The sequence below is a fragment of the Paroedura picta genome, chromosome 7 (assembly GCF_049243985.1).
Source record: "Paroedura picta isolate Pp20150507F chromosome 7, Ppicta_v3.0, whole genome shotgun sequence".
NCBI classification, from domain to species: domain Eukaryota; kingdom Metazoa; phylum Chordata; class Lepidosauria; order Squamata; family Gekkonidae; genus Paroedura; species Paroedura picta.
The window spans coordinates 65,206,640-65,231,050 of NC_135375.1; the positions used below are offsets into that span (position 1 = coordinate 65,206,640).

General features: G+C 42.2%; 1 protein-coding gene across 8 annotated transcripts in view; it reads right to left on the bottom strand.

Annotated features, from left to right (window-relative positions):
* NTRK2 (neurotrophic receptor tyrosine kinase 2) overlaps positions 1-18,308 on the bottom strand; it is a 208,550-nt gene extending 190,242 nt beyond the window's left edge. For 2 of the 8 annotated variants that reach the window (XM_077344644.1, XM_077344643.1), the window contains exons 1-2: positions 17,606-18,308; positions 16,949-17,435 (exon numbers count right to left, since the gene is read on the bottom strand). In XM_077344644.1, coding sequence (XP_077200759.1) covers positions 16,949-17,196 — 248 coding nt within the window. In that variant the 5' untranslated portion in view covers positions 17,197-17,435; positions 17,606-18,308. The remainder of the gene's footprint in view (positions 1-16,948; positions 17,436-17,605) is intronic. The other 6 variants (XM_077344642.1, XM_077344640.1, XM_077344641.1 and 3 more) reach the window with 5 other exon arrangements.
* Between the last annotated feature and the right edge of the window lie 6,103 nt (positions 18,309-24,411).

The following is a 24,411-nucleotide window of genomic DNA, read 5'->3' on the forward strand; positions in this document are numbered from 1 at the left end:
ACCTCTGTACCCACTTCCACCCTCATGGCACAAAGGGATTCATAAGCAGGAGGGATGAGAGGATGTAAAATGTGGGCCCTTAACTGAAGAACCTAGTAGGTAGGTCCTTCTTCTTGGAATGAGCACAGAGCTAGGCTGACTCAGAGTCTTGAGTCCTCCTAACACTCCCAAACCCCAGTAGTGGAGAGGAGTTAACAATCAAAATGGGGGTCTTCAGCCAAAGATCCCATTAGCTAAGCCACTCTGCTCACTGTTTCCAGTCACAAGGGAATGTGCTCTGCTACTTTACTTTTAACAAGTGCAGCCTCTTGTGGATGGCCAAGAGAAAAGAGGCTGTGGAGCTGAGCTGAGCGTGTATATAGCATTCTTATTCCATAGAGCAAAATAGGAACTCTGTTATTGGCAGCCAGAAGTGCCTGTTAAACTTTGGAGGGCTCCTTGTAGTTTTTTGCTAGATGATTCTGCCCCACCCTGCTACCCTGGAGTTTTGTAAACAGTTTAATTGAGCAGCAGCAGTCTTTCCGGAAATGTCGTCATTCACGAACCACCACAAACAACACCAAAGTTTTTGAAATGTTCCTGCCAGGTGCCCTTCCGCAAACATTGCTTTGCAAACCATGAACCAGCCAAAATGCATGACAAACTTTACTTCTGCTCTTCCCTGTGGCTAAGATCACATGACTGACTAATGGAGCTGTCCTAACAGTTACATCCTTCTAAGCCCATGAACATAACTGGATTTAGAAAGGCATAACTCTGTTTAGAACTACACTGCAAAACAAAGCTATTTACTCTGTAGGTACAACCAGTATAAGCACAGTTCTTTTGCTTTACCTATGACACACTATGGTACAAATATAGGACTGAGCATTTCTAAAATAAATAAATAAATGTGCAGTTCTGAAATGTATGGCCTCATGTCCACCTCTGCCTTAGATACTATTATGCTCCTGAGCTAGAACAAGGTTTGAAACAAAACCTTTTCTCTACCGAAGGACTATTTTTACCTTATTTGCAGCTACTCAACCTTGATGTTACTTATCATCAAACATTAATATTCCCAAAAGCTCTGACTTTACCATGTCTTTCTGAGGGTAATCTGGAGAAATGTAGTATGCTTTCGTGCTCTCAGAAATAGCTTTCCTTTTATGTAATTGAATAGTTTTTATAACTTAGAAGAAAATCACCTGAAATTATGAGTGGATAACCGAAGTCATGTGATCAGTCCTGGTGCATGCCACGGCAAATGTTAATAGCTCAAACTATTTTCATTAACATATTGTTTCAGATTCCAGGACAAGCAATCCAAAATGACAACTGTGACTAAACGCCTTTTTTTCATCACTAATTATCAACATGTACTCTCCACTTTCCAATCAGCACTTCTATTTGATAAATGATGCTCATATATGGACACCTGAAGGGACTAATGTGGGGAGGGGTGGAAATTATTTATTTATTTATTCATGCAATTTATATATCCCCTTCACTGTGAAGTCTTGGGGCAGTGTACATAGAACCAGTGAGGAGTGGGATAGGCACATTTAAATATTTGGAATAGTAAGAACGAACAAAAAGATATAAACAGTTATAACAACATTTAGGTAATCATAGTAGTTGAAAAGGGATAACAGTAATGGTCAGGGACATGCTGAGTGTCAAGGTTGCCTGGCAGGGGACCAGACTGTAAGGAGGTCCCTGTCATTGGCCCATCTGAAAGCCTGGCAGAAGAGCTCCTTTTCGCAGGCCCTACAGAACTGTCTGAGTTCCAATAGGGCCTTGATTTCATTGGGGAGCTTGTTCCAGCAGGTTAGGCCCATGGATGAAAAGGCTCTGCTTCTGGTCAAAGCCAGGCAGATTTCTTTGGGGTCAGAGGGCACCACATTGTCGGAGTAGTCAGAGCAACTCACTCTTTGGGGAGTATAGGCAAGTAGATGGTCCTTGAGGTAAGCAGGACCCTGAACATGTATGGCCTTGAAGGTAATTACCAGCACTTTAAACCTGATCTGATATTCGACTGGTATCAATTGCAACTGCTAGAGGGTCAGGGTGATATGGATTTACGTGAGAACGCAAACAGCTGCATTTTGTGGTTTCCACAGCAGGAATAAGGGTAGGCCTGCATAGAGCAAGATGCAATCTAGAATGCTGATCAATTGTGCTGTTTTAAGTTGCACACCATTCAGACTCAGGAGGGACATTTCCTGGTCTAACTCTTTTTCACCTATCCAAAGGATCTCTGACTTCAAGTGGTTGAATTTCATGTGACTACACTGAAACCATTCCACTGCAGCATCCAGGCATCTGACCAAGGAGTCTGGGAAGTTATCAGGCTGGCCATCTATCAGGTAGAACTAGGTGCCATCAGCATATTGGCAACAGTCCAGGCCATAGCTTCAGACCAACTGGGCAAGAGAATGCATAAACATGCTGAATAGCATTGAAGAAAAAATTGTTACCTGCGGGATTCCGCATTTAAGTTCACAGTGGTGTGACTGGTTCTCCCCAATTACTACTCTTTGTCCTTGACTTTGAAGGAAGGAAGTCAGCCACATTAAGGCTGTCCCACGGATTCCCTTGTCAGCAAGGTGATCAGCAACAAGCTCATGGCTGACAATATCAGCCACTACAATCAGATCTAGTAACGCTAGCAGCACCGAATTGCCTCAGTACAGTTAGCACCGTAGATTATCTGTCGGAGCGATCAATGCTGTTTCCACCCCATAGCCAGGTTAGAAGTTGGATTGGAAGGGATCAAGGATTGAAACTTCATCCAAGTAACCTCTATCACTTATCCTTGATTTTAAAAAAATCAAAAACTGGGCAGAGAAAGTGACAAGTAAGGTTGCCAACTCCAGGTTGAGAAATTACTGGAGATTTGAGCATGGAGCTAGTAGAGGTAAGGGTTTGAGTAGGGGAAGCGACTCAGCAGCATATAATGCCACAGAGTTTACCCTGTGAAGGTGCCATTTTTTCCAGGGGGACTGACTTCAATCATCTGGAAATCAATACATAGGAGGCGGTCACTGAAAAGCCCAAAGATCAATATCCACTCCCACAGGATTTCTTTGTGTTTTCTTCCTCCTTTGGCCTTTTAGTTTCAAGAAAGGCAATTAAAAAGTAACTAAGAAAGGGTTTGGACAGTGCCTAAATGAAATATTACCTGTGAGCCAACAGGTACATGCAATTAAAAATTGCATTTAAATGCAACTGCAACCGCATTTAAATGCAATAAAAATAAATAAAATGAATAAGAGAATATTTAAGTAATACATATTTTATAGTACAGTACATCTTTATGTTGACAACAGTTATCATGGTTCCTTCACTGTATTCTATCTTTAAACGGGACCCACAAAAATTATGTAACTGTGAAAAGATTACTGATCAGTCGAAGAAACAGAGAATACCACTAGGCAGCTATAAATCATGACGGTGGAGAGAAAGAAGTATAAAGGGACAAAAGGAGTGATCAGAGAAGGAATGCTGAATGACTGTCCCCAATTTATTTTTACAAGGCTTCACAAAATGTAATTAGTATGGAAGACAGTTAAATTTCTACCTATAAAGTGCTACCCTACAGCAAGTACCTGTGACATATTTGTCAATATTATTTGAATATACCGAATATAAAGGTTTTCTGCAAAATAGTTGCACCGTACAAACTCAACTGAAACAATCAGAAATTATGCAGCATCTGCATTGGCAGAGTACTTTCAAAGAAAGCAAACATGAGAGCTATGATTTAATTTTCATCAGTTATTAGCATTATACACTGTGGTTTCTTTCTTCCCAAAAAGCAAATGTGAGAACACAGGCAATTTATATTTGAGAGAAGTTGATGGGACTGCAACCTGAGACAGAGCAAGGCGTCATCCTACTCAGATGCTAGTGATGTCAAGGGATACCATTGACTTGTATAAGAGAAAGGTAGTAGAATGCTGTGAGAAGCATTTACTGTGAGGGCACAGAGGCAGTGAAAACTACTCTTGAGGAGAGACCCCATCCCCTGAAGCACACCACAAAAGCCTATTGTGACCAAAACATACCCAAGCCATTTATACAAATGTATTTAACAAAATATTTATTCTTCCATCCACACAAAAACCCAAATAAATGCATTTTTACCCCATGTGTTCACAATTTCTAAAGATTTTACATTCTGTACAGATTAATCTTTCCAAAACTTACAGCCATAAGCAAAAATAGTTCCTGCTCAGCCAACATATTTTGGAAAAGCTAAATAATATCAACATTAAAAGAATAAATTTTGTGCTAATTAATTTTGAGTTGGGATAATCCAACAAAGAAATCACTTTTAAAACTTGAAATATGGCATGTTTATAATTTCCCCATGCTTCAGAACATTTAGTTAAGAGAATTATGTCTATACAATTTATTTGATAAAATCCATGTTTTAAAAAGTTACACCATGCAATTTAGAACTGCAAGAACATTCAAAAACCATCTATATAGACATTTGTCTCAACTTCTTCTGTCAGAATTCCACATGGGAAACTTATTTCCAAATATGCAATCTTTCTCCTTCCAGTTCTTGGGGGGGGGTGGGGGTTATCAGTTAAACCTGAACTCTTCCTGCTGAGGAAAATTTGGGAATTTAATGAACTAAATTTTCATGTGAATTTTCACTCATGCTGACTCTTGAGGAAAGGCCAGGAAGTACCAAACCTTAAGAGTGACAAAAGAGAACAGGCCTCCTGCAGCTTTAATAACTTTGCAGAAGAGTAAATGTCAGCATTTGTAGTTTTCTTACACCTGCTTAAGGAAGGGAGAATAAAATGCTAAACCACTTCAGATTCCCACTGAGGAAAAAAGGGATATAATTGAAAATATCACAAAAATAACATTTTAAAATTAAAATATTTAATAAAAATGTTAAGAGATGGAACTGCTACATCCATGGTACCTAAACATACTTTTTGTGGTATCTGTCCCTGTCTCCTTCTCTAACTTGTAAAATACATTTATTTATTTACTAGATTCAAAGCCCATTCCTAAGAACGAGCCTTGAAAGGGCCCCCTCCCCTGGCCCCCTCCCCTAGCCTTAAGCTGGCTAGGCATCTTAAGATGGCTTTGGGCTGCAGCTCGCAGCCACATCAAGTGGGGCGGGCAGGGGTTGGGCAGCTCGTTAGCAGGCCCAAGACAGAGCTCCTTAGCAGGCCGGGAGGTCCTCATCAGCAGGCCCAGCCTAGCAGGCCATGGGGCCCTCGTTAGCAAGCCCTCCACCACGACCCTTTGCCCAGGGCTTCTCCCCTTACCTGCTGCTGGCTCCAGGCACTGAGGCGTCTGAGAGTAAAGAGGCTAGAGTCCAGGGACGGAGGGCAGGAGCTGCAGGGGCAAGGCCAATCAGGGCAAAGCTGGCTGTACTCTGATCGGCCCTATTCTAACTTGGACAGCCAGACACATCCCACCCCCGAGGCTGTTTCATAAATATATAGAGGAACAACAATGGATAATGATAAGATTTCTATTCTTCCTTTCACTAAGGTGACCAGATTATCCCACTTTTGGAGGGACATCTGGGGGTACCTGGCAAATTGTACTTATGTTGAAATTTAAAAATATATATTACAATACTATTTTTTGTGTTCTATGCATTCTATGAAACTTTTTGTTGCTCGAGTACCCAGCTTGCTGGGGGGTAAACGGTCATGACTGGGGAAGGCACTGGCAAACCACCCCGTATTGAGTCTGCCATGAAAACGCTAGAGGGCGTCACCCCAAGGGTCAGACATGACCCGGTGCTTGCACAGGGGATACCTTTACCTTTATAGACCAAATTTTTAATCAAGACCCCCCCCCCGGTCAATGGTATCCCGCTTTACCAATGTTAAAATATAGTCACCTTACCTTTTACCCAAATACAGTCCCCAAGTAGCAAACATCAAAATGTTTAAAACATCAAACCAGTGTTTAAAATAATACATAAAACATTTAAACAGTTAATTTTTTTAAAAAAAAACATATATAACAGCACAACTGGGGGGGGCAGTGTTACTGGGCATAAGCCAAACAAATTAAAGTTGTCAACTGCTACCATAACAGATGAATCTGTAAGCAACTGTAATTTCTTAAAAGTCTTCAAGGGCAGCTCTATATAGAGCATACTGCAGTAATCTAAAATACATATTACCAGGACCTACACCAGAGGACAGGGGCAACTCAACACAAGCTAGTATACCCTTGCCACTGCCACCTGTTTATCCAATATGATGCCGGAATCCAGCAGCACCACCAAGCTATGAATCTGCTCCTTTTGGAGGAATGCAACCCCATCTACAACAGGAGATCTCAAATGCTAGGCCAAACATTTTTCCTGCCAATAAGGCCTCCATTTTGTTGAGAATAAGCTCCAATTTATTAGACCTCATCCATCCCAAAACTGCTTCCAAGCACCTGTTCATGTTTTCGACAGCCTCCCTGGGATCTTTTGGAAACACTACATAGAGCTGAGTGTCATACATATATTGGCGACATAGCCCTGACCTCCAGATGACCTATCCCAGAAGTCATATATAGATACTGAAAATCATGGGGAACAAGACAGAAACCTGCAGAATCTTATAGGCAGAGAGCAAGAGGTGGAACCACAGACCCCCAGCTCCACACTCTGAAACTTAAATTTAAGACTGAAACTATCCCAAAACTGTTTCTTCAAGTCCCAGCTCCACAAGGTGCCCGAGAAGGATACCATGTTTGATGTCATCAAAAGCCATCAAGAGGTCCAAGAAAATTAACCTATTTGCATTCCTCTATCCATTTTCCAACACAGGTCATCCATCAAGGTGACCAAGACCATTTAAATCCCATGACCACTCTTGAAACAAGACTGGAAATAATCCAAACAATCCACTACTTTCCAGGACTCATGAGGTTGCTTGGCTCACAAACAGTATATTTGAGACTGGACAGTAGTTATTCAACACTCCTGGGTCCAGAGTAAGTTTCTTTAGGAGTAAATTCACTATTACCTGCTTCAATGCAGGGGTAATCACCCCTTCCCTTGGAGAGACATATTCTATCTACCAGACCCAGTCTGTCTCCCTCCCTCCAGCAATTTAAACAGCCAGGAGAGACAAGAATTATACAAGCAGGAGATGCGTCTCAAATTTTCCAAACATATTATCCATTCTGGACAAAGCTGAAAGGTACCACACATATCAGACCTGGACTGATCACTGCATAGAAGAAAATGTTCCTTTTCAAATATGTCCAGTTTATTTCAAATATATTCTGATCTTTCACATAACTAACAACTGCAAAATACTGAAATTAGCATGAAGTTTTTAATTTAAAAAGGAATTTCCAATTTCTACATGTACTCCTAGTAAAAGTAATTTAATGATATTCAATCTAGATAGATTGAAACCATCCCAAAACAGTTTCTTCCAGTCCCAGCTCCAAAAGGTGCCCCAGAAGGATACCATGATTGACGTCATCAAAAGCCACCAAGAGGTCGAAGAAAATTAACCTATTTGCATTCCCCTGTTCTTCTTCCGACACAGGTCATCCATCAAGGTGACTGAATTTACATGAAGGAACAAGATCAAGGCAGTATATCTGAGCCTGTTCAGTCTGCGCAGATACTATATGCATATGAAATTCTACATACAATTAAGATTCTCCATACAATTAAGAGCACTTATTTTGCAAGGACAAGATGGAAGGCACTACATCCTGACCCTGACACTGGGTCACCCCCAGTGCAATCCTTAACAGATTTGAATCCTTCTATATGGCATCAATAGATTTAGAAGAATGCAACTTATACTTATGATGGCACTGCCAGTCCTTAATTAAACAAGTTCCTTGGAAAGTTCAATTCACATATTATATTTATTATTCATTTACATCCCACTTTTCTCCACAAGAAGAACCCAAAGTGGTTTTCCAACATCATCCTCCCCTCCACCTTTTATCTTTGACCCTTTCACCTATTTTTATGACGGGCACTTTGCCAGTACCATAGTAATGAATATAGCTCAGAGATCACATACATATGTCATAGGCCAATTCCGCACAGGCAAAAAAGGCTGAGAGGGCAGTCATATGGAAAAAGGGCAAATTCCTGGTTTTATATGACATTACCGCCAGGCTACCGCCCTGCTGGGCTTGATGCAGATCAGGCCCCAGAAGACCCAGGCTAAGGGAACTTGGAATGCTCCAAGTTGCCTTAGCCCACTGCGGAGGCCAATAGGCCTCCTTGTCCTACAGTGGCACAGAGGGAGCAAAAAATGCCGACAATCCCAGACAACCTCTTCTGCTTTGAGTGCTCCCAGATCCATGGATGAAAGAGGGAGGCAGAGAATGACAGTAATCAAGAGCAGAAAGCATGCAACACTGAACTCAATGGAGTAATAAATATGCTGCAAAAGTGATACATCAAGGGAAAATAAAGTATATGAAATCTAACAAACAATACTATAGCCCCGCTAAAGTGACAGCTATTTATGTCCGAACTAGTACTAGTGCAAATATAGCCATGATCCATGTTCCAATAGCAGAATCACCTATACAACAGTAAATATGTTATTCCCTGAGCCCACAAGGGAAGGGCAGTATAGAAATTTAATAAATGAACTATGGAAACAAAAACTAACAAAGCAATGCTGACACAGGTTCCACACCATCTCTAAAAGCTGTACCAACACCTACCCAGACCACTGTTTACTAACAGTAGAGACAGCCAGTTTACGATAATTTCACCTTATCATACACCTATCCTCAGACAGGCCCAGTGGGGGGGGAGTAAAATGGGAGGGGGGTGTTTCAGGCAGGGATCACCATGGGGATTTTCCCTCCAATTTTAGGAAACACTTTTTAAAAAATCCAGTGAATTCTTTTTTCTTCGGGAATAAGTGAAATACTTTTAAAGACAAGATTCCATTCACTCAAAATGTGTGACATGGACATATTCATGTAAACAATCTACCCTATAATTCCTGTGTATATTATATTCACAGCATATTTTTATTTGTATTGTTTAAATGTGACTATTTCTGTCTACAAAATAATTGTTTTAATATGTGTGATAATACATTGCTAAAAAATACAATCTTAACACATATAAACTGTTATCCAAATATCCTGCTTGTTTTATTTTGACAATATGATATTATATCTGTCCAAATCATACACTTACTTTTGACACAATTTGTGCTTTCTACTTACAGCTTCCTAGTTGACAAAAATTAAGGACCAAATGATACATCATGGCAGGCTTTCTCAGGCAGGATTTCATGAAACCCTGGGGTTTCTTGACAGCCCTAGAAGATTTTGCTGAATGGGTGGGAGTTAACTTTTATATATTTTTAAACTATGTTAAACATATGACCATGTCAACATGCCTCCTCTCTCAAAATGGCCAATGATGGGCCTGGATGTGGTAGAAAGGGGAGGGGGCCTGGGAGGTCATGTATGCAGCTATGCTTCCCAACTGTATTCTGAACAAGCGCATCATTTCTGGGGTTCTCGAAGACTGAAGAATATTTATCACAATGATAAAAAAGTTAAGAAAGGCTGCATTATGGTGTTCTACAAACTGGGTCTGGATTCTCCAACTTAACTTCCACTCAGTTATTCACATGGCATAAACAAGTTCTCTACTGGGAATTTATAAGCATATGGGGTCCAAATCTGGTTGGGTGCATGGCATAAGTGAAAAGGGAATCCAAATCCAGCCCTTGTACCCTTGTAAACCAAGTTCTCAGTAGGGAACTCCCTGCAGCCATGTGAATGGATAAATAAAAGTTAGGTCAGGAATCCTAGAATCAACCTGTGTATTTAAGACATAGGGTAGCATAGGGTACAGAGATAAGGATGCACTTTCTCTCTAATGCTGGATATATTCATAGTTTTGGTTGTAGAAAACTAACACTGCCATCCTTAAGCAGGTTCCCTTCAGAGGTAGCACAGAAATTTTCTAACTAAATAAATAATATGAAGTTACCCCAGTCTAAGCCCACTGATTTTAGAAGGCTGCAACTCAATTTAGGATTGCATTATTTTACTCTGGAATTCTATATGTTGTCAACCAACTGAATTTAATATTTACATTAAAAGCATTACAATTCCATAAACAATACAGTGCAATTGGCGCCAGAATTAGAACAGCTTATTGAAAAGACTAACAAAAACATTTTCACAATTGTTCTTAGCAGTATCTACAAACAGAAGATGGCTTTCTTCAAGAGAACAGCACAATACCGGAACTGCAACAAAAAGGGCTGTGACTAACGTTACCATGAGCCTAGCCTCTGATGGAGCCCGACCTCTTCCACCTCGTGGTAGTCTGGGAACTAATACATTATGAAGGTTCTAAGTTAGGGTCATTCTTCCAGGAGCAGGAGCACCCTTCCCTAGAAAACGGCATATGTGCAACCTATACATTCAACAGCAACCCAAACTGCTCATATGAGACTTCCCAGGAAAAATGTCCTCATAGGTATCAAAACACCAATCCCACAATCGACATCTACTAGGCGTCAACCACTCCATTCTATATGCAGTTGACATTTACCATTTTTCTTTTTACCAGTAGCATACATTCATTTGTATTTATACCTGAGTATGAGTATATAATTTTAGCTTCTTAGAACAAGCATATAAGAACAGCCCTAATAAATCCCATTAAAATTACATGGTATTAAAATTAAATTGTATGAAATTCCATTTGTATATAGTTCTCACAAGGAAGAAGCACCCATGCAACACAAGTAATACCATAGTTACAGTTTTTGGCATGCAATCTCTTTCATCATTGTGAGATTCCACACAACTGTTCTATGCCCAGGAAATGTGCAGAATGGCCAACTGAACAGGTTCTTCCTACCCAATCTTTGCCCTCTTTCCTGGATGACCAGGTAGGATAGATCCAGGAATTGGATTGGCAAAACGTTTACATGAATCACACAGCAAGGATTTCTTCATAGAAAACACGTCCCACACCAATTGCTGCAAATGTAGTTGAAATTTGAATCAGGTAAGGTGTTTCATAAAGCTTATGATTTGAGGAAACTCAAAGGGCACCATTCTTGCCTGTCTTTAGGAGGTTATGTAAGACTGGAAAGCTTTGAGCTGAGCAGGCTTTATGGAGCCTGTAAATTGACTGGAAATTTGTTTTTATTGAAGCCAAATTACTTGTTAATTTTCCATTGATGGTTTCTTTTGTTTTATTATTTTGTTGCAATTTTTGCTACTCAGAATCATGCTAATATCATTGAATCTTTGGGAAAAGCCAGAATAAAAATATTTATTTAAATAAATAATAATTCTAGATAAGGAGTGGCATGTGAAAGACCCAAGAAGAAAAGAGTGAGATTCATCATTTCTTGCTTTTGTAGAATAAGGTTATTCTAAAACCATATCTTTAACAGTTTTTTAAAGCACTGAACTGTGATAGACACACAGGTGGGTCTACTTCCTACCAGTTTAGACTTTTAAAAACTTCCATTTCACAACTTTTTATTTTCCATAAACTGAGGTTTTATGTACATCTGCTTAAAACTTTACTTGTCTAAAACTAAATGATGCATATTTAATAAAACATTGAATGAGTAATGTTTTATCTCAAGGATCTGGGCTTTCTATCTTGTGTGGGAAGGTAAATCCTACAAAATGCTAAATGCCTAATTAAAAGTACTCTTCCGGAACGTAGCTTCTTTTGGTTAAAAAAATAACTGAGCATCACTAAATCTACATCAAAACATGCTAAATGCATATAGTAGGCCATGGTGCACATAAACTGAAAATTTAGGGAGGAAGTCTAATGTCTTATGAAACTCTTTCAAGCTTCCATCCTTTTCCTAGGCAGACTGCATAGCCTTCACTAATATGTCCAGATAAAGTTGCCTTAGCTAGCTCTCCTTCCTGAACAGTTTTCTACTTGCTTTAGTATAATGTTAGAGCAATTTACTACTCTATAAAAAGTTGCAAGCAATTCACCATGTAGAGACATGTAAATGGTTTCTGGGATCAAACTGTATACATGATTTGTGCATTTACATTTTGCATCATCCTCCAACATACCACTTTCCTATCAACTATCTCTCCATCAATGCATATATCTGGACCTGTTCAGATAATATTTATTGAGGGAAAATACAGTTATTTTATAGGCTCTTCCTATGTATTTTACATACACCATTATAAGCAAAATGTGAAAGAAACCCAAGATATTAACAGGGCAAAGCTTCATAGGAAGACTGTCAGGTTGAGGAAATGTAACTTTTAGCATTCACCCTCTGCTGGATCACAGAACATGCATATTTACAATTTAGCCATTATCTCTCAACACTTGAGCTGGCCTAAAGCTCCTTCTCCACTTCATTACCTGTGGGAAACTATCCCATCCTCTCCTTTCTCTCTTTTTTACCTTTTAGCAGACAAGTACTGCAAAACTACATGAATGCCCAGTACTACACAGTGCACGTTTTTTAAAAGGTCAGAGATCTGTCCTGAGCCCTGTGTTGTTCAACATATTCATAAACAATTTGGGTGAAGTAATAGAGAGGGTGCTTATTAAACTGCAGGTGATACTAAACTGGGAGGGGTAGCAAAAACAGCAGAAGACAGAATCAGGATACAGGATGATCCTGACAGGCTGGAAAACTGGGCTAAAATGAATAAAATAAATTTCAATAGTGATAAATGTAAACATCTGCATTTAGGTAGGAAAAATCAAATGCATCATTATAGATGGGGGGAGACCGGTCTTGACAGTAGTATATGCAAAAAGGATCTAGGGGTCTTGGTAGACATACACATAAGTCAGCAGTATATCTCAGTGGGTAAAAAGACAAATGGGATTTGTGACTGAATCAAAAGAAGTAGATCGCATCAGGTGATGGTACTGCTTTACTCTGCTATGATTACACCTCACTTAGAATACTGTGTTCAGTTTGGGGCACCACAATTGAAGGATGTAGACAAACTGGAGCATGTCCAGAGGAGGGCAACAAAAATGGTAAGGGATTTTGAGACAAAGACATATGAGGAAAGGTTGGGGGAGCTTGGTCTATTTAGCCTGGAGAGAAGACGACTAAGAATTGATATAATAGCCACTCAACGCCTTTTGCTGAGGCCCGGTGGGGAGGGTAGTTTACTCCTCTACTCTCAACCACTGCCCTAACGCTCTCTGATCGCTATGGTAATGTTTAAACATCCCTTCAAAATAAGATACAGACACGCCACAACAATGAAGTGTGTTGTAAAGGGCTGGGGGGGGGGGATGAAGTAAAGGGCCGGGGGGGGAGAAGGCGTCCTTCGGGGCCCACCCCCAATTAGTCGAAGGACCACATGTGGTCCACGGCCCACAGGTTGGGGATCGCTAACATAGAGGATGGAACAGAGTTGTTTTCTGTTGCCCCAGATGGTAGGACCAGAACCAATGGGTTGAAATTAATTCAAAAGAAATTCCAGAAGAAATATCCAGAAGAAGTTCCTGACAGAGCGGTGCCTCAGTGGAACAGGCTTCCTTGGGAGGTGCTGGGTTCTCCTTCCTTGGAAGTTTTTAAGCAGAGGGTAGATAGCCACCTCATAGTAATGCTGATTCTGTGAATTTAGGCAGATTGTAAGTGGCGGGACGGAAGGGATTGTGTCCATGCTTGGCTCTTGTAGCTTTTTCTTGCATTCCCAGGAAAATGCTGATCACCATTTTGGGGTCAGGAGGCGAATTTCCTCCAGGCCAGACTGGACAGGGATTCGGGGGGGGAGTTGGGGGGAATCATCTGGGCATGGAATCAGGGTCATTGTAGGTAGGCAGGTAGTTATGAATTTCCTGGATTATGCAGGGGTTTGGACTATATGACCCTGGAGGATCCTTCCAACTCTATGATTCTATGACTCTATTCAATTGCACTGAATCCTTACACTGATTCCAGAACCCAAGTCTCAAGTTTCCCCTAAATCACTCAACTGTTGCTGATATATATTCTAAATAAATAAGCTTAGAGGAAAATATGGGCCATAAAACATGGCCTCCATCCCAAATGTTTTTTAAAGATGTAATTCCATCAATCATCAATGTACTTTTTAAAAACCACAATTCTTTCTTTTGATATATATAAGACATGAAAAACTCCATGGATTGTCAATTTTAGCGTGGATGGTAAGAAACTGGTAGTAAACCTTCTTTATGGCATGCTGAATTTAAAAAGTGAGGCTTATTATTTCATTAGGTTATTAGATTACAAAACAACGTAACACATAGGAAGCATTCAATTGTATTTACACTCTGCAAAAGCAACCCAGTTTGTTTAATTAAGGTAGAGTTGCCACTTAAACTTTGTACAGAAAGCTAAAGCCACTAGATGTCTAATTAACACTAAAATTAATGTATGGCATTGGCCTACTGATCTTCTAAGGCCTCTTGACAAGGCCCCTTGTCAATGCTTTCTATCTTAGATTTTTTGCAATCAGATCAGCCATATTTTATGAATAATTTAGTAATAGAGTGGTTCATAGTAGTGAGGTACCAAAAGTAAGTTGTGATGGCTAGAGGAGATAAATAATACTAACAAATCTCTTTAGAGCAAAGGGGAAATAAAGCTTGCATTATCAGGGCATTTACAATATATTTAATTTTAAATTTGAGAAACATAGTTCAGAAGAATATTACTGGATAATTGTAAATAAAGATGCCTGATAGCAAATGAAGCAACATTTGAAACTAAATCAGTATCCTTTACTTCAGTAATTCATTAAAACAATCAGTTAATGTAACTACTTGAAATTTTCATTTTTAAAAACCATTAAGCAAAGTCAAAGGCAATGTCTAAATCTTTCTGCAATAAACAGGCACAATAAATGATGCAGAGGAACTATTATAAATTGCAAAAAGATTATCATAAATAAAATATTCACTTATAGTACAGATGCTCCGAACAGACTTTTCAGTTACAAATTTGTAAAGAGAACGCTTTAAATTCTTTGTGCAACCCTGCATACTATCCTGTAAAGGACAATGCACTGAAGATGGGTAACTGATAGTCTTTAATCATTTTTTAAAAAATCTGTGGCCTTTGCATCTGTCCTCAGCCATCCTCAGTTACCTATTCCAATGACAATGAGACCCTGGATGACAAAACTATACATTACAAAGCAAAAATCAATTGCCATACGATAAAGGATCTAAAAACAATTACTATCAACCAAACACTGTAATTTTTTATTAGTTTTTTAAAAAAACACTCAGAAAATATAATGTAATGTAATTTTTATCACACTTTTGAACCTGCTCCCATTTCATTTTAGCTTAATACATGATGCCCCATCCCAATCTAGTACCCCATCCCAATCTAGTACCCAATCTAGTACTGTGTTTAGTTTTTTTTTACTGAGTTGTTTCCATGTGTATGAGTTCTGTTGTATAGGATAGAAACCTGAATAATATACTAGAATTTGAATAGGACATCTTTGATTTCCCCCACCCTTAAACTCAAATAGGGGAAACAACATTACAATATAGCAGGAGCTTCTATTTTCGTTCCCTTCTCTAGTTTGATTGGGCTGATGGGGCAATGGGGGTCACTGCATAAATCTTAAGTGGATTGGCAATGGTTCTCTACCAATTGGTATCCCAACCACCCAAGAAGAGACTATCCCACTGTTCTTCGGCCTTCCTGGAACACTGCCGAACACTGCTCCCATAAGTGTCTTATGCACTTACTCTAGAAATCAAGATCCTAGGAAATATTCTCATTTTGCATGTACCTTATAGAAATAATGGAAACATACATGTAAACAAGTGAGGGCAAAAGGTGTAGTTCGTAATTTTAAGGAAACATGAAAACTGGTAGACTCTGTAAGAAGGAAGTCACATCTTCTGTATGAGTGCAAAATAAGTTTAACACAAATAAATCAATGTCACGCTATTAGTAGAAATGCCCTTATATATTTCCATATTTTTTTCCTTATTTACAGAACTGCAGCACTTAGCAAAAGGCTAATGATAAGGAGCAGCAACATGCATGTTACCCTTCTGAAGTCTGACAGCAGGTTTGTAACAGAACACCAGCCTTGTCCTAAAACCAACACCAATCTATGTGCTTTATTGCTTTATCATCTGTTTATTCCCAGGAAATGGGACTGTGGGCAATTAAGATTTATAAGCTAAATGGTTTCAAAATTATATCTCAGAGAAAGTCAAATCTAAATTAGATCATCCCAGGCTTTTAGGCTTGCAGTTCTGTGCCTTTGAGCAAGTGCATTGCTATACAGAAACCATTTCCTCTTACACAGCCTTTCCAAAATATCCTTAGTCTCCTTATGCAAAATTTCCTTCAGAAGCATCTTTTAGCATATTGCTAAAAATATCCCCCCCTCCATACACACAAAAATGGACTGGAAATATTTCAGTCATACTGGAAGACTTGCTGAAGGGATGCCAAAGAGCCACAGTGCAAAAAACCTCTTCGGATCACTTCAAAAGTAAACAGCTCAGAAGGCAAGGCTGCTTTCTCCAACATTAACTACAATAAGATGCATCACAGGCTCTGTGCTCAAGCATATACTAGTTGTTCTCCTTGTGGCTCTATCGTTCTCTAGGATATGATGTTCCCTAGGTACATATCCGCACAAGAACACGAATGGGTTTTTAAAAGCCTAGATAAAAATAGGTCTGTTTGCTCTGAATTACCATTGTTTTAAATTGCAGTTTCTATTAGCTCATTGGGAAGGTTCAACTAATGGCATGCACCTAGAGCCCGCACGTATCATTGGGAATTTAAAAATAAACTAAAAACTAACACATAGAATGCAACTGCGATGCACGGTGTATTTTAAACCTGAAACCGTCAGAGAATTAAGCATCAATTTCGTGCACCGGGACTACTGAACACGCGGTGTTAAGCCAAGGGGTTAGCATTGCCACCGTCGGTAAGCAGAGCCTCCTTCCCCCCCTGCCCTCCGCCGGGCGCCGCTCACTCACATGTGGGTGACTTTCTCCCGCTCGCTCCTCTTGCCGAGCACGGGGAAGGACAAGAGGCTGGCGGCGGGATCGCTGCACCAGAGCCGCTGGGGGCTGCACGTGCACACGCTGGGGCAGGCAGAGGCCAGCAGCCCCCTCCAGGCGCCCAGCACCAGCCAGCACACGCCCCAGAAGCGGGGGGTAGTCGCCGCCGGCCGAGGGGGGCCCTGCAGCGGCCGCCACCACCGCGTCCTTGGCCAGGCCCCCATGCTGCTGGCGGCGGCGATGGGGTCGGGGTGGTGCCGCCGCCGAGCGGGCTCAATCCAGCGCGGCCGCCGAGCGGGCAGCAGCGACGACGCCGAGCCAGTCAGTCCGTCCGTCCGTCTGTCACTCGGGCATCCTCTTCGGGCTCCGGTGCGGGGTCCGGGCGGCAGGCCGCCTTCTCGCCTCTCCCCTCAGGCGGCGCCTTCGTCAGCCCTCGCGGCACGGCCGGTCCTCCCGAGGGAGCCTTCGGAGGAAAAGAGCAAGAGACGCCCCGTGAGCGCTCGACCCGCCAAGAGCCGCCGCCAGCGCCAGCCGGACCCGCGCCCTGCCCTCTCCCGCCCGGCAACCAGGGGGCGCCCCGGCTCCCAGCCGCGCGCCGTCCGTCCTCCTTGGGCCAGGTGCTGCGACTCCTACCTGGGCCTGGGGCTGGGCTGGGGATGGAGCTGGGGCTGGACCTGACGCGCCTCCGCACTACACCCGTGCGGCCAGGGCCGGGGCCAAGCCGGGCTGGAGGGGCTCCTCTGCCGGGCGCCCCCTCTGGCACACGCGCATCCACTGCTTTTCTTCGGGCGGCTGACTGATAATAAAGCTCCAGCCCCGAGCCCAGGGGCTGCCACCGGCCGAGTGACGTGGGGCTGACGCAAGGAGGGGTAGAAACTCCTTAAAAAAATTGCTCGCCCTGGAATCCAAGGGGGGAGGGGGGCTGCCTCGCATGAGAGCCCCACAGTCGTGCAGGGATCGGCACACAACCGCACAGGCACGCGCGCTCACGCGTTGGGATGAGCCACCGTGCGTCGCCACCAGCCCAAGACCGCCCTCGTTTTTGAACCCTCCAGCCCGCCGCAGTCGCAGTCACGCAGCGCTAACGCTCGGCATCGCCCGCCGCCCTCCCCCGAAAGACGTGCTCGGAATAGACAACCGGGCTGGTGGAAACACCAGTGTCGAAGATCAGCGTCGGAAATGCGGCTTTGCGCACATCTCCAGGCCGTCCTCTCCGCCCCAGCCCCGGCTTATCCCTTTGCAGCTCCCCAATTGCAGTGGGCAATATTCAAAAGGTGAAGGAACGGCAAAATCGAAGAAGGGGCAATTGCCTCGATCGTGGGCGGAACGCTAAAGCTTCTGGTCAAAAGGAGGGGGCGAGAGAGACATGGCTCCAGCTTTAAGCGGGTCTTCACCCTCCAAGCATACTCCTCCTCTCATATGTAAGCACACAGAGACATGCGGGTGCACATGGGCAGAGATGGAGGGGGAAGTGTTTCCTAATGAGAAAAAATGATATTCTCCTTTATCACTGTATAATAAACGTAATCGTTTTTAATACTCGGGTATGTGATGAATGGCTGGCATTAGAGCGCCTTGTCGGGGAATTTGTCTTTTCATTAGTGGCTGCTCCGTAGGTTGATCCCCACCCCCCTTCTCCTCCGCAGTAATTTAAAAAGGAGCAGGAGAATCCACCGCAGTGCTTGCAGCCTCATGCGAGCTCTGGCGCCACCCCGCGTATGACACCTGAAGCAATTGCGGGAGTGAAAAACACAACACCGGACTGGCGGCTTAGTCGCCTCCGTGTGCGTCTTTTTCGGTGGAACCAGTGCCGAGGGAGCCATACCAGGATCCTGGCGATCGTGGGCCTAAAGCACCGTCAGGGGCAACTTAGAATAGACGCTGGAGACCCTTCATGGGATCTTCCCTCTGTTTATATTTAGCAGCGTGGAAAGGGATTCGAACTGGATCGGGATGCCCTGCCTCCCCCGAGGCAAATTGTCCCCCGTTTGTGACGGAAAAATGCGGGGGGGGGGAGACATGGTGGGAGATCCGGAGATTGTGATTGCCTTCAGAGCCACACACTGCATGCATGCGATCGTCACTCAAGCGTCGGTCTGACTTGATACTGTATGGTCAAAAACTCAAAAGACAGTCAGCCACCGTTTTTGCCATGCTCTGAGCAATCTTGAAAACTGCACCAAATCTTGGGCAGAAGAAATGTGGGATCATTTTAAAGGTTTAGGAGGGCAGCTTTGCCAAGCCTAAGGACAAATTCCACACTAGAAGGCAAACGTTTACATAGAGGAGGAAGGAGAAACCTTATCCAGAGGCAAGGTGCCTCCCCTTTTCACATTGGGTAACAGGGTGTGCTACTAACTACCACCTTATCTTTAAGATGTGTCCTTGAAGGGAGCTTATATTCCACTGGATAATTCAAGTAGTTCAGATAAACTCGGAGCTGATCTTAATGCAACATGTCTCTCCAGGGAGGAATGCACATGAAAATTACAGAAGAGGTGGTATTATTATTACAGTATTATTTTTTCTTGACTGACCCAGTGTTGCTAGCAAGATCTTGCAGTTTGAGTCCTGGGAAAATAGTGTCCCAAATAGAAGAAATATAACCTTTAGTGCCCTGCTCCTCATAGGCATACAGCTCCAAGGAATTATTTTACTCACACAGAATTTTGCCTTTTTCCTTTGAATAGCAGAGAACAGTACCATACAACAAACTCTTTGTAAAACACTCAGAAGCCCAAATAGGTTGGAAAGACTTTAATTGCTAACATGGGATACTTTGAAGGGCACCACAGTCATCTCCAACATAATGTCATGACCAGGACTGAGTTTAGTGGTTAAGTATCATTTTTGCTAGTCTTTTACATCCAATCTCACAATATGATCATTCTTAGACAACCAAATAATTCAACATGATAATTCTTAGACTACCAAACATTATAATAATTGAATTTACAACAGGAAAGCAATTGTTTACACTTATGTTTATTTTTTGTGTGTTAACAAGAATTGCATTCATTATTGTCTACAGTTACAAATAATAAAGATGTAAACCACTGGAAATTTAAGAGTGCACTGGGGGAAACTGATTTTTTGTTAATTTGGTGAAATAAGGCAAGGTTACACATGCCTAAAGTATTATCTAAGGAGTACTGCTTAAAACAGAATCTACAGAATTATATTCTGATAAAAACCCGTACATAGTCACAACATTCATATCCAAGATGCCTTTCTACAGATTACACCTATGGGATACTGTGACTTCTGGACAGTTGTGTCTGTGATAGATAGCTAATTGCAGATGTGTTATATTGGTCTGCACACTTTGATTCTATTGTTGACCTGAGGGAATGGAGGAGGAGGAGGAGGAGTTGGTTCTTATATGCTGCTTTTCTCTACCCGAAGAAGTCTCACTGCTCAGTCAGAACACCTTTATCAGTGCCATGGAGAGCCCAAGGGCACCCAGGTGGCAGCATGTGGGGCAGTGCAGAAGCATATCCGGCTTGCCAGATTAGAAGTCCCACTCCTAACCACCACACCAAACTGGAAGTTCAGAGTGGTAGTTAAGAAGGAAGGGGAGGAGAAAAAAAGGAGGAGGGTGAGGGATCAGAGAGGATCCTGAAAGAGAAATGTGAAGCCAGTAGTCTTAATGGAGGGAAATAGCTCCTAGGAAAGGGGGGGGGGTGATCCCAATCAAGTATTAACCTGTGTGTATATTTCTGCCTTCACATACTTTAGTAATTTTGTGACAAATAAAGTTATGCCAGTTTGTTTAAGAAGTGACAGCCAAATAATATTGCTCAGTTGTTATGAACACCTGTTGGTAGAACAAAACAGCTATATTCTTGTGACAAACTACTTTTGCATATATTTATACAAAGTTTCTCTCATTCCTGTTGCCTTGCCACATGCCCAGTTTAAACCTGAAACCTGTCCAACAGTCTAACTTGAACATTTCCCCATAAAAGTGAAATAAAACAGTTGGGTTATAAAATCATACCACCCTCTCATGTGTTGTATTCAGACATATAGATAACAAAGGGTTTTGCGTCCTAGACTGGGACATCTGTATATATTTTAATATTGGGGAGGGGGGGAAGGGCGGGAAGACAGACAGACAAATTAAAGAAGACAACGTAGCCACTTGGTTAAATGAAGGAGCTGAAAACCATCACAGGTGTCCTTTTCCATGCCCCCCCCCCTACCCCAGCAAATTATTGAAACTAGTTCAAAATATATCGTGTATAATTTCTGGTAAAAGAAAAACATTTCTCCAAAAAAATCATAATATATCAGGGGAGGGGTTAAATCTCTAACTTTATGAGTTTGACTTCTATCCCAAAATATATGTCATATATAAAAAGCATGTGTTTGCTCTAGGGCTTCTTATGTACACTTATCTGGGTCTAAGCCTCTTATTATTTGTTTCCTGCACCAAGATATTGTCTAAGATGAACACTTCTTTAGGCACTAGTCTCAGGAGACTACCTACTGTCCAATATTGGTAACATGCTCAATTTACAAGTTACAGTCTGCACAGGCTGTGCCTGGGTGCCCTCTATTGGTTTTGCTGCTTTATTCCCATCAATATCACACCTGGGGTGCCTAATTCAGACTGCCCTTGTGGTGTGCAGAGAGAATGGTCTTCTGGGTACTGTTTGGTCCCACATGTATGTTCCACATTCTGCTTTCTGTGTAGAGAAGGAGGAGGCAGGGAATTGTGACATTGTAGAGGTATATTGGCATCCATTAGTATGTATGCTGGAAAACTCAACAATGGCCACAGGATTGGAAAAGGTCAGTTTACATTCCAATCCCAAAGAAGGGCAATGCCAAAGAATGTTCAAACTACCGCACCATTGCACTAATTTCTCATGCTAGCAAAGTTATGCTCAAAATCCTACAAGCTAGGCTCCAGCAATATGTGGACCGAGAACTTCCAGAAGTACAGGCAGGATTTCGAAGAGGCAGAGGAACTAGAGATCAAATTGCCAACATACGCTGGATCATGGAGAAAGCTAGGGAGTACCAGAAGAACGTCTACTTCTGCTTCATTGACTATGCTAAAGCCTTTGATTGTGTGGAGCACAACAAATTGTGGCAAGTTCTTAAAGAGATGGGAATACCAGAGCATCTTATTTGTCTCTTGAGAAATTTATATGCAGGTCAAGAAGCAACAGTGAGAACTGAACATGGAATCACTGACTGGTTCAAAATTGAGAAAGGAGTTCGGCAAGGCTGTATACTGTCGCCTTGCCTATTTAACTTGTATGCGGAGCACATCATGAGAAATGCGGGATTAGAGGAGTCACAAATTGGGATCAAGATTGCAGGGAGAAATATCAACAACCTCAGATATGCAGATGATACCACTCTAATGGCAGAAAGTGAAGAGGAATTAAAGAGCCTGTTGATGCGGGTGAAGGAGGAGAGTGCAAAAGTTGGCTTGAAACTCAACATCAAGAAAACAAAGATCATGGCATCCGGCCCTCTCAATTCCTGGCAAATAGATGGGGAAGAAATGGAGATAGTGACAGATTTTATTTTCCTGGGCTCCAAGATCACTGCAGATGGGGACTGCAGCAAAGAAATTAAAAGACGCTTGCTCCTGGGGAGGAAAGCTATGGCAAATCTAGACAGCATCCTAAAAAGCAGAGACATCACCTTGCCAACAAAAGTGCTTTTAGTCAAGGCTATGGTATTCCCAGTTGCAATGTATGGCTGCGAAAGTTGGACCATAAGGAAGGCCGAGCGTCAAAGAATTGAGGCTTTTGAACTCCGGTGCTGGAGAAGACTCTTGCGAGTCCCTTGGACTGCAAGGCGAACAAACCGGTCAGTCCTAGAGGAGATCAGCCCTGACTGCTCCTTAGAAGGCCAGATCCTGAAGATGAAACTCAAATACTTTGGCCACCTCATGAGAAGGAAGGACTCCCTGGAGAAGAGCCTAATGCTGGGAGCGATTGAGGGCAAAAGAAGAAGGGGACGACAGAGAATGAGGTGGCTGGATGGAGTCGCTGAAGCAGTGGGTGTGAACTTAAATGGACTCCGGGGAATGGTAGAGGACAGGAAGGCCTGGAGGATCATTGTCCATGGAGTCGCGATGGGTCGGACACGACTTCGCACATAACAACAACAACAAAGTATGTATGCTTCATGATTACTGGATGGCAGTCATGTTTAATTTTGCTAATATTTTTCTATATCAGGTTTCTTGTCCATTTTAATTTGATTATTTTATTGTAAACTTTCTTTGATGTTCAAATTGATTTATATGGAGAAAGTAAATAAGACTACAGAATAGTCAGGTGGCTTTCATACTCTTCTTCAAGTCACGTACAATCCCGTTTCCATGTTTTGAAAGTACAGAATCACAGACACATCCAGTAAGTGGAGAATGTAAGGGTGCTGAGTGGAAGGGAAACATTCAGAGTCAACTGAGGACTACAGTGGTTGATCTAGAGACAGACAGGGGTCTGACAGCTGAGGGGATCATTGGGCTAAAAGTCTTACACAGATACAGCTGACTGGCTGATAAAGATTACTGAGGAAAAGAAGTCTTAATCTAGATCATGTATGAAGGAAATCGAATGGCTATATTAGGGCTGCTATGACTGAGGAATCTGGCCTCTTTGAAGAATTAATGATGTTAGGGTTGTCATATGCTGGGTGACTGAAACAATGTCAGTATATGTTGAAAGTGTGCTTAAGTACTAAATATATTTGATATAACTTGCATTTAAACCTCTCTGTTAGCGGTAATTCACTGAAAAAGAGGTGTTATAGCAGAAAGCTGTGAAGGTGCAATGTTGCAGTAAAATCCAACTACAGATGCCAGTCCCAAGTGGGACCTCAAGATCCCCTGGAATTATTAGCCAGTTTGGAATTATTAGCCAGTTTGGTGTAGTGGTTAGGAGTGCGGACTTCTAATCTGGCATGCCGGGTTCAATTCTGCGCTCCCCCACATGCAACCAGCTGGGTGACCTTGGGCTCGCCATGGCACTGATAAAACTGTTCTGACCGGGCAGTGATATCAGGGCTCTCTCAGCCTCACTGACCTCACAGGGTGTCTGTTGTGGGGAGAGGAATGGGAAGGCGACTGTAAGCCGCTTTGAGCCTCCTTCGGGTAGGGAAAAGCGGCATATAAGAACCAACTCTTCTTCTTCTTCTTCTTCTTCTTCTATATCTCATCTTCAGACTTAAAGAGATCAGTTCCCCTGGGGAAAATGGCTGCCTTGGGTGGTGGACTCTATGCCATTCTATTTCACAGAGGTTCCTCCCTGCCCAAATCCCACCTACTCCTGGCTCCACCCCCAAAGTCTCCAGATATTTCCCAACCCAGAACTGGTAACCTCATGTGACATCTTACTAAAGAAGTAAATAGACAAAGCCATTTGTTCTTTTACAATCTGTCACAAATAACTCCAAATATAAAGACGTCA